Source organism: Crassostrea angulata, chromosome 1, assembly GCF_025612915.1.
Source record: "Crassostrea angulata isolate pt1a10 chromosome 1, ASM2561291v2, whole genome shotgun sequence".
In the NCBI taxonomy this organism is placed as follows: Eukaryota; Metazoa; Mollusca; class Bivalvia; order Ostreida; family Ostreidae; genus Magallana; species Magallana angulata.
Window position 1 is genome coordinate 12,862,664 of NC_069111.1, and position 19,575 is coordinate 12,882,238.

At 33.9% G+C, this 19,575-nt stretch overlaps 1 protein-coding gene and 1 pseudogene across 8 annotated transcripts in view; one reads left to right on the forward strand and one right to left on the reverse strand.

The window, feature by feature from the left end:
- LOC128175619 (uncharacterized) overlaps positions 1-19,575 on the forward strand; it is a 23,134-nt gene continuing 3,559 nt past the window's right edge. Inside the window, exons 1-4 of one of the 8 annotated variants that reach the window (XM_052841396.1) lie at positions 1-90; positions 14,250-14,448; positions 17,064-18,363; positions 18,921-19,490. In XM_052841396.1, the coding sequence (XP_052697356.1) occupies positions 17,169-18,363; positions 18,921-19,490 (1,765 nt within the window). In that variant the 5' untranslated portion in view covers positions 1-90; positions 14,250-14,448; positions 17,064-17,168. Of the gene's footprint in view, positions 91-8,791; positions 9,240-12,976; positions 13,664-14,249; positions 14,449-15,458; positions 15,722-16,370; positions 16,617-17,063; positions 18,364-18,920; positions 19,491-19,575 lie in introns of those variants that run through there. The other 7 variants (XM_052841402.1, XM_052841419.1, XM_052841387.1 and 4 more) reach the window with 7 other exon arrangements.
- LOC128175655 (uncharacterized) lies at positions 6,997-7,767 on the reverse strand (annotated as a pseudogene).

Here is a 19,575-nt window from a genome sequence, read left to right on the forward strand (position 1 = left end):
CGGAAATATTTGTATAAACAGGAAGTATTTGACTCACCTGTAACTAAATCTAGCTTGCCATCGTAGTTTTCCGACTTTTCAAAGAATCAGGTAAGATTTAGACGTAAATATTTACACATTCCTTTGTTTATTTCACAGAAGAACACGTTCAAATTCTTACCTGTGTTCATATTTATTTGAGTTCATACCCTTTGCCCAAAAAGCTCATTGAGACTAAAAAGGTGTGGAGGAAGTTAATATTCTTAAAATATTATATACTTTGTAACGTCTTTCTCTATTGCTGTTTTGGTAAAACTTAAGACTCTTGCAGCTACGGTTGTTCCAGATTGAAGCTATTTTTATACAGAAATTCTTTTGGAATATTATTGTGATGTCAGATCAAACACTATTTACATTTCATGAATATTTTAACACACAACATGTCTACTGGCATGCGTCCAGTTCTCACCGAGTACCACTTCTCGCCAATACATTGTGACATCATTTTATCAACACATAAAATTATAAACGAAAAATGTGTCTTAATGTATTGGCGAGAAATGGTACTTGGCGAGAACCGGTCGCACGCCAGTATAAATGATGTGTATAGGCTGAGTAACTGAGAATTCAGCCACTCGGTGAATATCGGTCAGAATTCCTGTGAATTGTTGTATGTGACTGACCATTAATTAAACAGAGCCATGTCCTTTTATGTCTTGAAACTCACTGATGAAATTTGATAAACCCACTCCTATTCATTAGAAACAAAATAGGTTGACTCTTTTTTGTCTTTAAAATGATGGGAAATCACAAAGAAATTCATTCATCTACAATTGACACCATTGATTTTTGTCAGGTCATTTTTAATGAGACTTTGGGCATTTATACTTTCTTTAAACTGTCTCTTTTCTCTTAAAAAAATTTCATCTATCATAAAGTAGAGCTAGGAACACAATACATGTACACCATCTTTGTGAAAATGGTAATATTTTTCTCGGGATCATCTGTTTTTTAAGATTTTAATAAATACAAATTTATATTATTAAGCTGCTTAAGAATGACACATTGTTGCCTAGCTCACATATAGCAATAACCAAGTACCTTTTGTATAACGGGTGGCGGGTACATTATGATTTTTCATAATAGGAGAGCATTCATGGAATCACCAATACACATTTTAAAAACAGTTTAAATGAAGTATAAATATACATTCTTTTTTAATAATTGTAGTAGTACATATATTGCATGTATTGCTAAATTAAGTTAATTAAGAACCTTTGACAAGATTGAGATGTGAAGTTTATTTTTTGATATACATGCATCTGAGGGAGTTAGTTTTAAATATTGTCAATAAAAATTGAACATTTGTTGAATAATTAAGTGAACATTTTATGTACATATATTACTTTTCATATATAGATCTACATGTAAGCCAGATTTTTGTGGCTTTATCAATGATAGTTTTATAGCATCGGTCCTTGTAATCATAATAATTATAACTGCTTGGTATAATTTTTATTTTATTTTTTTCATTTTTACCGTAAGTAAAAATTAACAACTTTGATAAACTTGATAATAGGTTCATGGTGTATTACACATGTTACAAACAATATCTGACATCTGCTAGTTAAAATTGTCATTTCATATACATGCAAATGTATTCCTTAAACTCACACTTTACATTTACACTATTATGCACATTCCAATTGAGGTAGTTGCAATAAAAGGGAGGTAAACCACAGGCATGCCATATTCTCTAAGAAACTTAGATTTGGACAGACATGTTATGTGATGATTGCAATTTGATGTCAGGATCAGGGATAATTCACTTCAGGCATTTGCCTTTTGTTAAAGCAATATGAGGTCCATTTTTCATGTTGAATTTTTTTTTTTTACTAAAATGTTCTTTTCTACTAAAATGACAAAAACATCATGGGTTTTGAATTTCTGTTAGCCATATTATTGTAAAAAAGGCCATGAAGAAGCCTTTTTTGGAGCAAAATTGAATTATTGTCGTCCTGTACAAAAATTGATTTGCTATATATTCCTTAGAAGAGAAATATTTCCTTTGACAAAAATTAATGATGTTTTCAAATCTTATTTATCATAAAAGTTTAAGTTACATGCAGACTTATCATACTAGAAGGTTTTTGCAGCAAATTAAATTCTAAAAAATACAGCTCATATTGCTTTAAATTTCTATGTCCATGAATTTAGTTCATGCTTCGTAAATTTTTCATTTAAAAGTACATGTATTAATTATTTTGTAAACATATTTACTGTCTCTAACATGTCTATCCAAGTATTAACTTAGTTAATCTTTTAAACATATAAAATTTTATTTTGCAAAGAGGGATAAATCAAATTAACAATCTAATTTAGTTTATAGTGTATAATACCAAAGTTTAATTTTTAAAACTAAATGTAGGGAACATTATAGATAAATGTTTTTTTTTTTTTTTTTTTTTTTTTTTTTTTTGAGTGAATATTTTATTGGCTCAACAATTATGGTACATATATTTTTAGAACATAATTCAAAACGTTTCACAATAGAATAAATGATAAATAGCATGGAAACAGATCAATATACGAGTACTTTGGACATGGAGCTAAAATATTAACATGGATCTAAAATATACATGCATCTTAGTTTTTAACATGGTAGAAAGCATTGATCAGCAATCTTCAAACAATCCATATAATACTGAAAGACTACAGTTTATAAGTTAACTAATATTGGCTGCCATAATTCGTAAAAAATGAGCATTTGATTCTTCGAACAAAGATAATTTTCTTTCGCATGAAGTTTGTTTCTTAGAAAATTTTTAAAAGCAATGAACTCAATTTGTTTGCCAGGAGATTTTGAATGAATTAGATGTATAAAGCATTTTCCAAGTAAAATACAATAATTTAGTGGAACATTTTTTACTTTGTAAATACCAAATATGACATCTTGCATTGTTAAGTGATTGACATTTTCTATATGTTGTTGCCACCAATAAATTAGATCTTTCCAGAAAATTTGTATGCTTTTACATTGGAAATATCTATGATGTATAGTGTCAATTTCATTACAGTTGTCTGTGTTACAGTTCGGACTTGGAATCAATTTCATATTAAAAAGCGACTTGTTGTGTACTATGATTCTGTGTAATATTTTGAGCTGAAGAGATTGTGCGTTAGTTTGTGTGCAACACTGAAAAGGTAAATTAAATATCTTTTTATAATCAGAGACTGGAATTTCTACTTCAAATATTTCTGACCATTTTTGAATACAGAGAGTAATTTCCTTACAACTGTTAATTAAAATCCAATATGCATCTTTACATTTTAATTCACTTAATGGTATAAGTTTTCCTTGAACAGACAAGGAGTGCATTATATTCCCTTCGCTATGGGGAGGATGTGTTTTGTCTTTGACATGTTTTTTCCAGTTATTTGGGATAGAGGAAAGAAGACTGTTGTATTGAAGAAAAGAGGGTTTAAATTTAAATTTTTCGTAAAACTCATCTAAGGTTAAGAAAGAACCATCATTGTTAATAATATCTTTAAAAAACATTATACCATTTTTATACCATTCAGAAAAAAAGATTGATTTATTGTCGATGCATATAAAATTGTTAAACCACAAGCATTCTGTAAAAATGGGTGGGTTTATGCTGATTTCATTCATACAATTTCTAAATATTTTCCATGAAGTAATTATATTATAATAAAAGGTAGGTAACTTTGCTGGAAAACTTGGCAGGCTACATCTTGTTAAGAGAAGATCAGTAATTTCTATTTTACTAAAAAAAGCATTGATTAATTTTTTCCATTTTGCATCACTCTCACTAAAAAATCTTTTGATCCAATTTATTTGAAGTGATTTAACTTGAATTTCAAAATTTGGAGCTTTTAGTCCACCATCAGCTAACTTTTGACAGCTAATAGTATATTTTATTTTAGGGATCTCCGAATTCCATATAAATTTATTTATTTCTTTTTGTACTACATTAATTATGTTTTCTGGTATTGGAATGACAGAGGCTAGGAATACAAGTTTTGACAATGCTAATGTTTTCACAATTAAAATTTTCCCTAAAAGTGATAGATTACGCATTTTCCAGAGATTAAGGGTTACTTTTAAATCCTCTAATTTGGTTTTTAAATTTTTGTCGACAGCGTTATTTTCATTTTCACTATTGAACCAAACACCTAAGGAGAAAAATTCCCCTCTGGACCATTTTACTGGCAGAGTGCCTGGTTTATAATTTCTTTTTGATCCTATCCAGATTGCTTCTGTTTTATTCAAATTTATTTTTAGTCCAGATAATTTATAAAACCTTTGCATAATGTTGAGAACTTCATAACCTGACTCTTCATCACTAAGAAAACAAGTTGTATCATCAGCAAGTTGACTGATTTTAAATTCAGTTTCACCTATTTTGATACCTCTTATGTTTTTATTTTGTCTTATTGCTATTGCTAAAATTTCTACACATAATACGAATAAGTATGGTGATAGAGGGCAGCCTTGTCTTACTCCTCTACTTAAATTAAAAAAATTTGAGGTGTATCCATCATTAATTATACAGCTAGAAATATCAGTATATAAAATTTTGACCCATGACTTAAAACTATTTCCAAACCCAAATATACTAAGAACTTTTTCTAAGTAATACCACTCAACTGTATCAAAAGCTTTTTCAAAGTCTACTAGTAAAATCAAGCCTGGGATATTTTTCAAATTTGTATATGCAATAAGGTCTGAAATAGTTCTGATATTTTCACCAATAAACCTTTCTTTTATATAACCTGTTTGATCAGGATCAATTAATGTTGGTAAACTGTCAATGATTCTGTTAGCTAACACCTTTGCCACTAATTTATAGTCAAAATTTAGAAGGGATATAGGCCTCCAGTTTTTTAAATTAGTTCTGTCTTTATCCTTTTTGGGTACTAGAGTGATGACACCCTTTCTTTGATCATATGACATACACTTTTTTTTAATGGAGAAATTTATACTTTCAAGAACTAAGTCTTTGATATCACTCCAAAAATATTTATAAAACTCTACCTGAAAGCCATCGGTTCCTGGGGTTTTATTAAGTTTGAAGTCGGATAGAATTTTAAGACATTCTGATTCCTTAATTTCACCTTCACATTTCTTTGTCTCTTGTTCAGATATTCTAGGAATATTTAAATTATTGAAAAAGGTTAATTCATTTTTAGTTACATTTATTTCAGATGATTTATATAAATTCTGATAATAAGTTTTTTCTTCTTCTAGTATAACTTTTATATCTGTCAGAATTGTATTGTTTACTACAAGTTTATCTATACGCTTATTTTTATAATTTCTTTTCTCAAGGGATAGAAAATATTTTGTTGATTTTTCTCCTTCTTCGCACCATTTTGCATGAGATCTTAACATGATACCTTTAGTTTTACTGTTATATATCTCTTCTAATTCGTTTTTCCATTCTTGGTACTGATTGAGATTTTTAGGTGAGGGTTGTAAAACAATCAACTGCGTTTGTGATTCAAGTTTTTTATTTAGTTCTTTTTCCCTTTCTCTTTCTTTCCCAGCTTTTATTTTTGAGTATTTAATTATAATTCCTCGGAGTTCACATTTTATAGAATCCCATTTAAGATGTTTATCTTCCATGTCTTTATATTTTTGCTTTAGAGTATTTATATTTTCATGCATGTGATTTACAAAAACATTATCTTCCAGTAAGGAGGCATTAAATTTCCAAAAGCCTGGCCCTCTCTTAGAATTTGAAGCACTATTAATTTGCAATAAGATAAGACTATGATCTGATCTAATTGAGTGTTTAATGTCTGCTTTTATAAAAGGGGATAAGAAAGATGGAACTAGCCAAAAATCTATTCTTGATAAAATGATCGGTTTCTTTTGAAAATAGGTAAATAACTTAGCATCATGATGCTGGCTTCTCCAGATATCTACTAAATCGTGCGTGTCCATAAAACCTTTTAGATTTTCTCTATAAGTAGAATGTGGTTCACTGGTACCTCCTTTTTTGTCAAATTCTGGGTTTAAAGTGATATTAAAGTCTCCTCCTATTAAAATATTTTCATCACAAATTTCAGACAAATAATTCAACATGAAATCAAGAAACTGATTTTGTTGAGTTTTATGATCTTTAGTTGGTGCATATATATTGATAAAATAAAAGAGGGTCTCATTGATGTTTATAGTTAATTTTAAAAATCGTCCTTCCTCATCAGTGAATGTATCCGTAACTTTAAAATCTAAATTTTGAGGTGTTAAGATTGCTACACCACATTTATTTGATAAACCATGTGAGAACAATATTCTGGAACCCCACTCTTTTTCCCACGTGGGGACAACACTTGGTGTGGTATGGGTTTCTTGTAAAAAAACAAAATGATTTTTGTAGTTTAACTTTAACCAATTAAAGACACAGTTTCTTTTTAAGGTAGCTCCTAGACCATTGACATTTAAAGAAAGTAGAGAAAAATTAAGATTCTGATTCATAGATATTGTTGTGTGTTTTCTTTACTAAAGAATATTGAATAAATGCATAAATGTTGAGGATAATATGTCTACATACCAGACATTGAACCAATACAAACAAAAACGGAAAGGGGGTGCAAAAAGAGATGGAAAGAAAAATTAACAAGAAGAGAATATTTACAACAAAATGTATATAACACATTTTAAATGTAGCTCTGCGACTTACTTGATAATGTCGTGTTGAATATTTATTTGAGCTTTACCAATTCAATATTCCTGATAAATGTGTATGCCGTTACAGAAAACAAAACATGTGTATATGTATACTCAATATCGGAAACATCAACATGACTAAAAAAAAAAACCAAAAATAGAGAGGCTCGGATATCCGAAAAGGCAGACCGAGTAGGTATAGATGGGGAACTAAAAATCCCGGATTAATGATAAACTTAAATAAATGATACCTGTATCAATACAAGATTATGTATATATATGTATATATATACATATAAATAATATAAGTATGTAAATAAAATAATAAATAAATAAATAAATAAGATTTAAATATCAGCACGAGGCATTCGAAGTCTGGTTTGTGCAATAGAAGTGCATGTGAATACAATTAAGTAGACAAAAATAAAGTAATAGTTTTGTCAGTATCTCACCCAAGTAAAGTATACCAATTAATCACTCAGTTTGCGCAGTGCATCAATCGCTACATTTTCCATAATGGAGAAGCGCCGCAATCCAACGTGTTTTGCAAAGAGTCTAGTGACAACGACGGCCGCGTTCTCTATGTTGTTGTCGCGCAAGGCACCGAGTATTTTGCGACCAGCGCCGTATTCGCCATCATCCTGGTAGTCCTCGTGGATCAGGCCAGATTTATCTCGAAATGTTGTGATCCGCTCTGGCGCAGTCTGGGACGCTCACTACTTTCTTGTAGAAGGCTCGGATGTTCGCGTAAGTATTGACTGCGGCAGCTGTTGCGGTGAATTTGTTACCTGCTTCAGTAACCGGATCACTACTCACGACTTCTAGGGACTCGGTCTTCTGTTTCTCGTCATCGTCTATCAGGAGGATGTCTTCTGCTCTTGGTTTCATGACTTTGTCTCGATAGACTGTTCCGTTTTGGAAAACAAGTTTATTTCCCAGGATACGTGTGCGGACGTTATCTTCTTTGTACTTGTTACTCACCTCGATCAACTTTTTGCGGTTTTCAGTTATTTGAATGGGTTGTTGTGGGGTTATGAAAAATGGCAGTTTGGGGGTTCTGTCTTTCCTCTCTCGTTGTGCGCTCAAAATTTTCTCTTTATCAGAAAAGTTAATAAGTTTGCCTGTGATAGAGCGTGGCTTGTCTTGTCTTGTCTTGTCTTGTTTGTTCCAACCATTCCTGTGGATGTTGCTGAATTCGGTATTTATTCCAAAGTGTTCTTTCATTAGTTTTGGTATTTTGACAAAAAGGTTCTCTCCGTCTTCCTCTGCTAAATTGTGGATCATGAGGTTGTATTTCATGGATCTTGACTTCAGATCGACAATGTCGTTTTGGTTTTGAGATACTTTGCGATCTAAACTTATGACTATAGATTTGAGTAGTTGTACCTCTTCTCGGAGCTGAGCGTTCTCCTTACGTAGGGATTCCAAATCGTCAGCGTTTTCGACGTAAGTTTGCGCTAGACAGGATAACCTGTCATGGAAACCGTCCTGTTCATAAAGGTCATCTTGGATTTGCGCAACGTTTTTGGTTAAAGAAGCTGCTATCTCTTCGAGGGGGTTCGCGTCCTGGCTTTCATCATTGTCGTTCCTGAGAGAATCATTTCCCATACTACGACTACGACCACAACCGTTTGATAGACTACGACCGGAGGGTAGTCCACGACCGTTAGACAGACCTCGACCGTTAGGTAGGCCTTTGTATTGTGCCCACTCAGGTATAACGCTTTCCCTAGTGGACTCATGTTTACCAGAGCGTTCCAACGGTGAACAGTTTTTACGGTTGCTTTGTTGTCTTGTTTTCATACCTGACATAATGCAATGTTAAACAAAATCCAGAAATCCACAAAAATCCCACAAACTTGAACGAATACACTTTAGAATAGTTTCATACCACACTACACCTCACTCTTTAGAAAAAGTTTCCGAACACAAACGGCATTTTATGCTCAAAACATTCTGGTCAAGGAGCTTTTTTAAAACATGACCACCTACGTCAACGCATGCGCCGTGATTTTTTTATAAATGTTTTTTTTCCTATTATCCTAAAATTTTGACAGATTAATCTTCTGGATTTTTTAATCATATATAGTGCATGTGCTTATTAGGACTAATATTATCCAGTGTATGATGATGTCACTTTATAGGATTAGGTCATCTTATCATTCTGATTAAGATTATTCAACACACTTTCTCAGAGGACACAATTAAATACTAATTGTAAGTTCTATAAATATTGACCTCATAAAAGTGTAATCCAATAAAGTGTATCATTGAAGTATGAGGTCATTCCTATTTTTTAGGGAGATTTACTTTTGTTCAGCATTAATTGAATTAAGGCTTTTAGATTGATTAGTAGTTTAATCCTTGATAAGTTAAACACAGTTGTGTTCGCAAACCATTTTTGGCAGTTTTACAAGTTATTACGGGTGGCGTAATATGCAACATAATTAATACACTGTGTGCATGAGTAATTGCTTGTTAATTTCCTTGCATTTCCTCTGTGGGAATTTAATTGTTGGAGGAATAAGTTGATCCAATGGAAGTATATTCTTTTGATGTACCAGTAAGTAACAAAAGTCTCATGAATATCCTTGGTTTGAAGTGAGATTTGATTATCATATCATATATATAAATATATTTTTGATTGTCAATCAAGAATAACAACAACGTAATGGTGCTTGATTTCACAGTCGCATAAACATGAGGCCTGTTCCTTTACAAGAGCATAATTCTCAGTCCATAGCCTTCGCAAGCATTCGCTTTACTGAACATGCAGACATCTGGTACATGTGCCGAGATATTAGTATCATATGAACTGTAAATAAGAAAAATTGAAGTTAGCTTGCAATGCTCTTTAAAATAAGTTTTGTCAAATTCAACACAAATAATATTAAATTTAAAGTCATAAACTTCCACGTATCAGGTAATTGTTGATGAATAAAAGGAAGGTGGTTCTTTAAAAATTAAGTGCATTTTTCTGTTATGAAATTTATCAAATGTCATTGAGTTTAACAGCAAATAGTTCTATGTGAATATTTGGTGAAGCTTTTTTGTACCATTTAATTTTTTTTTGATTTTGAAAAATAGGTCATTTGAATAAGTTAGGTCATTCTTTGTTGTCCCATCCCAGAGAGTCCTTGGGTTGACATAATGGAGGTCAAATAAATGTGTTTAAATCATAGCAGGTCATGCAAGAGATGTCACAATATTTTGAAAGAATGACAACTTGTTTATGAACATGACAGAATGAAATGTTGATGAATAAGATGTGCAGACTGTGCAATACACTACCTGCACTGCGTGACTGAGGGAATGAAGGACAGGGGAAATAACTTTATACTGATATGGTGTGTTTTGGTAAAAATGATTTTTTTTCTCAACATTATACCCCCCCCCCCCCCCCAGCATATGGGAACCACTGCACTTAATTGAATACCATACCTGCATCCATGTATTTTATTGTGGTTGATATTTTGCTCAAACATGGGTGTAAAGATTCAAGATTAGGGAAAGGCGTAATGTGCAACTGCAATTCTTTTTATTCAATGCTGAAATTTTCCTTAAATCTTGAAATGATGTACATGTAGTCATTTGCTTTGACAGATTGTTGCAACTACTGACAGTGCCACAGTATATATTGAAAGAGAGGGCTTTTTCCTGTATATCAGTCCGACTACTCAGAATATGGGATTCACTAGGGTTTTATTTCCTTTTTAACATTCTTTTGGGATTTTTAATTCCATACTCATTTGCATGTGAAGTTTAAGTATGAATTTCTTTAACTTCTCTTCATGTTATACTATTGGGGAATACATGTCAAAGCTGTCTGGACTTGACTCGTTGAGATTGATAGAGGTGTGGCTAAACATGTACCATATACACCATGGACATCAATTTAACTCAAGTACACAAAGACAATAGTCTCCTCATGCTGACCCCTTCGATGGCTATCAAATTCCTACAATTAGGGGAGTATATTACTTACTCTTCACTTGGGTTTCTACACTATATGTATGCTGTGACCTTAAGATGACCTTGAAGCTTTGAACTGAAAGTCACATTCTGCAGCGAAGGACAAAATAACACAAAAAGATTCAAAGTGGAAAATGAGATTTAAAGCCAAGTACCGGTAACTTGATACAGACCGAGGACATCAGATGAATGATAGGTACAGCCATTTTGTCTCTGCCAATTTAGCACCTTATAAACTGATATTAGTAAAGCATCTGGCTATGTAATATATATATTGGAATATAAGTGAAGCACTAATCTTAGATTAACAGATATGTGTTAATATGGGAATTTCCTGTATGAATGGAGTTTCTAGATTTATCATTCCGTTTCCTTGTGTGAATGAAGAAGTTGTACTTTGCTCTAAATTAAGTTGAAAATTATCAATCCTGAGTGACAATTAATAGATAATTATCTCTTTTAATTGAAATCTGATATCAAATATGTGGATATTGACATTGTGGTTTATGTGATATACATGCATTCATGCCAGATGTGAAATTGCACCAAGTGTCTTTAAGGCCCCTGTGGGTGATGGATATCGGTATATAATTATATACATTCTCTGTTTAACTTATATACCCCTCTTGAAGCCAACCTTTAATGCATTTACTGTTAGTAAAAGATTCATTAACAATTCTTATATTAGATTTAAATTACTGAAATCAAATGCAAACTCAATATAAAAAGCTAGTGTAAAAATTTGTCATAATGGTTGTACAGACTTCCATTGAGTCACTTGAAAGTAATTAGCTGCAAAGTTGCTTGCATAGAAAGGAATTGAATTCAGCAAAAATTCCTGTGCAGTGTTAATACATGTATAGCATAAGGTTCAGGCTTTGAAACTCTACCAATTGATAAATTGGTAATTTCCATTCCATGAAAGACATAAGAATGCCTTCAAGTTAAGGTAAATATTACTTCACAATCAAGCAAGCCTGTTTAATGCAAGTCAGTGAGTGATTCATTTGAATTGAATATGCTATAAAGGGTAATATTTATTTATTCATCGCCTGAATTAATTCATTTGCTCTTTAAGAGCGTGGTCATGAGTTTCAACTATGGTGTAAAAAAGTAGCTATAAGTATAACTAGTGTAGATAGTAAGTGACTAGTGTTAAGTGTTGGCAATAAATTTCACAGTACGTCCAGATCCTGGTAATACTGTTGACAGTTTGCAATGAATTATACATAATGTCAAGACATGTTTATAGGGGTGTTCACAGAAAAGTTGACTATGACAAGTCACTGTTTTTTGCAAGGAGCAGTTTTGTGACAGGTGGTTTTTTTGTACAACGAATAAACCCCCCCCCCCCCCCCCCACACTTTTTATATTCTTAAGTAGCTAGATACTAACATTTGCCTATAGTTCCAATTTAAGTTTTGCAAATTTTTGTCATTATATACATAATGGAAAAAAATTGGTCAATTAACTTTTCTATTGACCTATCTAAAATGTTGGCATTTATTGGTATACAAGTACATGTAATCAATTAATTATACATACCTCAAATAATTTAACCTTCAATAATTGTTTTTAAATTACGATAGCAGATATTTTTTTCTCTCTTAGTTTACCTATGATGTTCCTTCGATGTACATTTTGAATCAAATATGAAATTAATATTCCCTTGTATCATCCCAATACCATGTGTGTGTAAAATGTATCAGTGTAATTTGTAAAGGAATTTAATACGTATACCAATTTGATATATAGTATTAGTGGGCATTTTGTCTCCATTAGATGACTAAAATCTGAGGATTTAAGGGGGTTTTCATGTTACTGATAAATACCTTCTAAAAGTTGTTGTCCAGTAAGTGACCAGTGGGGCTAATTATGGTCATCCTGTGACTAATCAGCTATGTACACACAAACATAGTAAAGGCCCTAGGGGACAAGAATTTCACACCGAGACACTTTCGATCAGTGTAGATTTTGTATACACCGTAGCCTATGCAGAATCAAGACTCTGAAATCTTTGGCAGTTTTTCACACAGGATATACATTTACATTGTATTGATAGCATAATGAAAGACAATCAATAAAGAGTATCAAATGTGTTAAATGCATGAAATCAATCAAAGTACTGCTATTGAATGGGGTTTTTTTCCTAATGATAGCAGCTATTGATCTTGATAGATTACTGTGTGGACAGATTCTTAATATAGATGGCATAAATGTCCATAAATTCTGGTAGCAGGTGCACATTATAAGACCATACATGTACATTACATGCAAATAAAGAGATAAATTAGATAATGAGATTCCAGGGTAATTCTGTTATGTTGATGCCAGAGGGCAAGGGAAGAAACTGGTCATTTACATTCTGTGGGTATATTGTCAATATTTTGGCAGAGTCCTTGAATTCCGGCTTTATCTGTCAAACTTTTTCTTCTAATCTGTTACAAATACAATTGGTTCCACGTTTGCTTTCAGCGACTTGGAATTGATTTTTCTTTCAGGTATGTCTATTCAATAGGTGTATGTAGATAAGAGAGTCTATTTAGCCATAAAAAAAAAAATCAGCGACTCGCAATCAAGTTACATGAATATTGCAGACGGTTTTTGAGTCTTTTTTATGAGCGCGAATGAAATACATCACCAGAAAAGCTTTTTAAATATCAGTTTTTGGTTATGAACATACTGTACAATTCTAAAACCTGAGATTCTTTTAACAATAAAAGGTTTGCTAAATAACCTCGTTGAGTGTGAAGCGTAACATGCATTATCTATATTTAAAGTGTGTGTAAAAATATTGTTCCTCGGGGACCCAGATATATAAATGTGAACATTATGTGGGTTACTATAAATTAGCCACTGGCATTGAATCATACATGGCTGACCAAAGAGGAGGGGTATGGTGAGAATTAATGTCATTGGGTTTTTTTGTTGTGGTAAAGAGTTCGTATATGGAGTGGCCTGAACTTCAAGAGAGTGTGCATTAAAAGGATTTCACAGATTTGCAACCCAATTACGGTATTCGCCTCAGCTTTTGTTGAAGTTAGGAGAAGGATATGATAGTACATGGAGTATCTTTAAATCTTTGACACCAATACCAGACAACGCGGTGATTTATGACCAGTGTCTGAGCGGTCCTTGGATATTATTTTCTTCGGACAACACTTTAAGGATAGGAGATAAAACTTTGTTTATTGTTCAGGTTGACAAATGAGATAAGGGGTGTGTGTATTTTAAAATCTCCTTAAAAAAGAAAATCCACCCTTTTCAAAGAAGAGCATTCCAGTCTGATGCCTCTCGATCATGTTTGTTAAGTGGTGAATGTGAAAGAATTTACTGTTCAATGGGATTGAATGATTGCCCCAGATCCTAGATTTTTGTTTTTGTTGTGACAGATTATGTGATCGAGAGTGGGTGATCTTCACTTGTCATTATATAGATCACACACACACACACACACAAATACCGATCAACCTGTGTCAACAAAACAACAAAGTGTATACTTGGCTCCAGTGTCCCAGTGTCCAATGTGTATAAGCCAGGCGGTGGTGTTGTACAGGACTACACACATACCGGTATATACCTGTGTTTGTTGTTTTTACAGGTAACACAGATCATCAATAATCAGATCATGGTGGTTTGATAGCATCACGGAAAGATCAAGGGGTCTCCAGTTATGAGAGACATGTTCATCCAACACACATAAGGAAAAAACCCTACAGCATTGATCATGGCCCGATGGTACGCGGAGTAATGTTACATCTGTTCGCATTTATGTGCTGTGATTTTTAGCAATTCAACAGGTGAGAATATTAACCTAATTCTTGCGTAGTTTTACTGGCCAAAATTACACAGAGATTATATTCATGCTCCTTTTATTTAAAAAATGAAAAATTTGCTGACATTGTACACTCAAGCATAGAAATTTTTGACATTTTTGGGTAATATATGAATATTGGATGAGTAGGTCAAGATGGGAAATAAGTTCACGGTGTATTGTGAAAAGGAGCAATTAGTGTGACCTAGGTGTGCTGGTAATTGTACAACTTTCAGAAGGTTAAATCCCAGCGTAAATTAACCAGAAACGAATGAGGAAAGATGTATAGTGAAACTGTTCAAAGGAGGAAATTATAGTGTAAGATTTTTCTGTACACAAGGTAATGTGGTCCTATTAGGTTACAAACACAGGTGAGAGAAAAAAACAGTTAGGTCACGAAGGAATTCAATGTGAAAATTTTTTTTTGTGTGAATTGAAAGAATTATGTAGTATAAAATAGGTCAAGGAGAATGGCAATTTCAATTTTTAAAAAATGTTACGGTAATTACTGGTAAAATATAAAAGCAAGAAAACAATGGTGTCAGTAGGTGTTTGTTTAGTAGAAACAATCTTTTATTGCTTGCTGAAGCAAGGAGAATGAGGAAGGAAAATCAATCACCACTTTGATATAAGTAAAATCTTTATAGCTAGGTGTAGTATGTTTCAAGGCTTTGAGCTTGGAGCCTTAAGTATTGGAAATACACTGCCACTAATGAGAATCTCTAGGTGATACATCATGCAGAAATTCTTTTCTGTCAAGTCAGCTTTCTTTTTCTTCTTCAGTAAGAAAATGGATTGTCCTTGTAAGTACATCGATGTAACAATTAATTATTGGTGTATAGTAGCTATCAAAAGGTTTGATATCCTGTAGAAGTAAAGCAGATTATGTATATTTGTTGTACATGTAATGTTTTGGGCTAATTCAGGCGTTTATGGCTTCTGGGATACAGAGGCAGGTTTGAAAAAATAGTGTCCTAAGCTGTCATGAATTTCAGTCTCTCGGCAGATTTAGATTGTGTATTCATTATTTCTTTACTCCGTGTTGAGCAGAAGGTCATTAACTCGGAACTTCTAATTTAAAAAGACAATAGACTGACAGTTAACAGGATTAAAATATTAATGAATGCATGTCCTTCAAGCGTCAGGCATGCACTGCTTATTGTCGTTGCGCATACATGCTGTCTGTGAGGAAGATAGAAAATCGGCAGGATTCGGTGATTTCACATTACAGCAAGCCCTGGAAGCCATAAGTGTAAAAGGTCTGGGAAAAAACATGTAATTAATCTGATTGGGAATGTTGATCCTTTGTATTGATGGGATTATATACTGAAATCTGTTGTTATTGGACATCAGAGAGACCCAGCATGGTCTGCCATAGGCCTCGGTCCTCTCTGACTGACAATGGCTTCATCTTGTGGTCTTCTTGGAATTTTCCTTTCTCTTTGGGACTGTGATTTACACCATTCTTTGTTCTTTGACAGAGTTCTATGTAAAAGTGGCCGTTGTGTTTAAAGCTCTTTTTTTTCACGGTGGGACGTCCCCTTTATTTGGAACATGGGAATGGTGTCATTATAGGATTTTAAGGAGGCATATGGTGTTTGTATCTAAAGAACTTGAAACTTTTCTGATAAAAATGGCTTCAAAGCATAGATCATTTCACACTGTTATTCATATATTCATTGAGAGGGTAAGTTTTAGAGAGATTGTTTACTAGGTAATAGTCATGGACAACATGCATACCATATATAAAGTTCAGGGATAAATGATAGCTAGGTTCTGTGGACATCATATATTTGCTGTCAGATTTTTTAACTGACAGTCTAGACTGTCAGTGTAATCAACAACCTTGCTGCAGTCCATACGTTTTTGAATATATGACAAGTGGTGTGATATTTGAACAGGTAACGTAGTGCTATATGGACTGCTAATTAAGGCAGGATAAAATTGCAAAAGCTGATAAAATAATTAAGGTGTCAAGTGGTGTAATTGGACTGTACAGTATTTATGTCAGAAATATAGATTGTGCCCAAGCAAAAGGGAATTATTTAAAGTTCAGGACGTGTAGTAGAGATCAGAAACAATTTTAGGAACATATCCATCTTGGAAAGGTGTTCAGGTATGAGACATTGGGTTTCAGTGAAGGCACTTTTTTTGGTAAATATTTTTTTTATTTTTGATTTATGTAAGATTTATGCTAAGACTTTTCATTGAATCAGACTAAGAGTTATATTGCTATTTAGAAAAGCATGTATGCATGGTTAGGCAGTTCACAATAGCCTGTATCTAAGAGGGTAAAGTCAATGTCCATGTTGTCATTTTTCAAGATTATCTTCAGGGAAATAAACAGTTTGGTGGGTTTAAATAAACTGTGCAATAAATGTCTCTAAAGTGCTAACTCCATAATGCTATAGGCCTGACATATGATTATCATATGAATTCAGTGACTCATAATTTATACATCGAAAGCTTGACTTTGTATTAATGTATTTGAAGTTTGTAGGAAAAACTTAGAATTATTGTAAGATTTTTTAAAAAATAGCCTGGGTGCTTGCAATCATAAACAAACATGGTATAATATTACAGTTTTCTTTACCTATCTAGGATGTGCTATAAAGGACTGACAACAGAATTAATTGGGGCCCAGCCAGGATAAACTGGTAATAGCCTTATCAGAAACCCAGCAATCGTGTGTCCCATAAACCAAAAATGGCAGAGCTGAAAGTACGTGTGGATGGTGTTTCAAGAGTGGTTTGTGGTGTCACAGAAACCACAAGTTGTCAGGATGTGGTGATTGCTCTGGCACACGCCTTGGGAAGGACCGGGCGTTTTACGTTGATAGAGAAATGGAGGGACAGTGAGCGCCCCCTTCTTCCTTCAGACTTCCCACTACAAGTTTTACATAAATGGGGAGAGTATGCCAGTGAAGTACAGCTTCTTCTGCATCAGTCTGACAAAAAAGAACAGGTCTCTCAACAGCAGCATCAGCTGAACAAGATAGAGGCCGGTTCTCATCCCATCAAGGAGAGAGACAGTGGCATCAGGCGAGTGCTCACATTCAGTGGCGCTCACAACACAGAGGGGTCAAAAAGACCTCCATATAGAACTATGAAACAGCACCAGTCTATGGGCAAAATCAGTGAAGACCCGCATTCTGGGCTTTCCAATGAGATTATTAATCCCCCTCATGGTCAAAGGTTAAGGGAAGATGTGCATTACAGATCTGATAATCAGAACTTTCATCCTGCTTTTCGAGACAAGGAGAATGTGTTAGTGAATGGTGGAAATACCTACCAGGATGTGAGAAAAGGTGTTAGACCTGGACAAAATGGGGTTGTTCATCGATACCCCACTCCTCCTACTGAACAAGTGCAATCACAACCTCATTTGGTTCCAAATGTTAGAAGTGACCCTAGAAACATTAGGCGGATGGAAGCGCGAGTGAATCCCATTCAGAGAATGTCACCAAGAACTACGCATAGTGATCAGTTGAATAAAAACGGAATTCCTCCTCATCTTAAGCAAAGACATAGTGAGGAGAATTTTCATGGAGGGGAGCAAGAGAATCACACGAGGATGCCATCTCCCCAAATCGACAATATCAGGGCCTCAGCGTTCCAGCGAGTGGTACCCAACAGACAGACTTCACCGTATCGCTCAAAAGAACCAGAGGCAGTACCGGAGCAGAACGGGGAGGTGGAGGAGTATGATTTAGATAGCAATTTTCCAAATCTTCCCAGGGAGAGAGTCACGCTGGAGGAGTATCGCATGCCAGGGGATGGTCACCATGACAACAGTCACATGGCAAGCGATCAGAAAGAGAGAGTGAAACTTCAGAGACTCGTCAGCATGCAACAGGAGAGGATCAAAATGCAGGAATCCCAGATCTCCATCATAGACACAGGTAACTGATAGGATGGATGGAGGCCATTGCCCTACTTGATATTGGTTAATTGATTAAAAGGACATTCAGTTCATTAGCCACTCTTGAAAACAAAATTGATTCATGTATTAATAGAATATCTCAATTTTGAACACAAGACTAAGCCTATTATGCAGTATATATTCCGATCTGAATACTGAACATGAGACTAGATAATTATGCTATTTAGTAGGTGCAATACTACTGTAGATTCTGTCTTTTACATGAGCACTTAATTCCGCGATTCAACCATTTTCCATCAAATTGCAAGAACATAAAATCACGAATGCAAATTTTTATCATAGTTTCATGTAGCTTACATATGTCCAAAAATTAACAGCGAGATTTTTAAATTTGCGAGATGTGCTTCTCGCGATTTTCCGCGGATATTATTTCCTTGCGTTTAATTAGGAATTTTATTTCACAGTATATGAATATCAGTAGAGACAGGTACATTTGTAGTCTTTCACACTTGATCATTAATGTATCTATGAGTATTGAGTAAATAGTTTTCACCTCCTTATTCTTGTTTCTTGTAGAACTCACTTCCTTAGAAGCAAAAGAGAAAGAGGAATCAGAAGAAATAGAAAGAATCACTGGTAAGATAAAAGAACTGGAGGAGGTTACCAAGAAGTATGAGGTGGAAATCAGTGAACTGGACTCCACTTCATGGGTGGATATCATTGAGGCGGAAAAACAAACAGAGAAGAAAATTCACTTAGAGATCAGGACATTGAAGGATAATATCAGTGCAAAAACTACAGAGATGAAAAAACTCAATGAAAAAATCCCTCAACTTCAAAAAGACATTGACAATGAAAAGTCAGGGATGGAGCAAGAAACAAAGCAAAGAAAAGAGGAGGAAGAAAAAATGATGGTGGAAATTGAATCAGCAAAGGAAAACTTGGACAAAGAGAGCAAGAAGATTGATGGTGGGAACTCAGAGCTGGAGAAGGTGGAAACAGAGCTACGGGAGTTACAGAGTAAGCTGGACCACCAGAAGGAAGAGGTCACGACCCTGGAAAAGGAGCTCAAAAATGTCAACATGAAGGACTTTCAGGTATCACCAAGTCCGAAGCGGAAAAACAAATCGCTGGAATCTGGAGAGGGTAAGCTATATTTGTTTCTGTTATTTATTGTTTATTTTTTTCATCAATGTATGAACAAAGTTCATGTTATTGTAATAGAATTTAT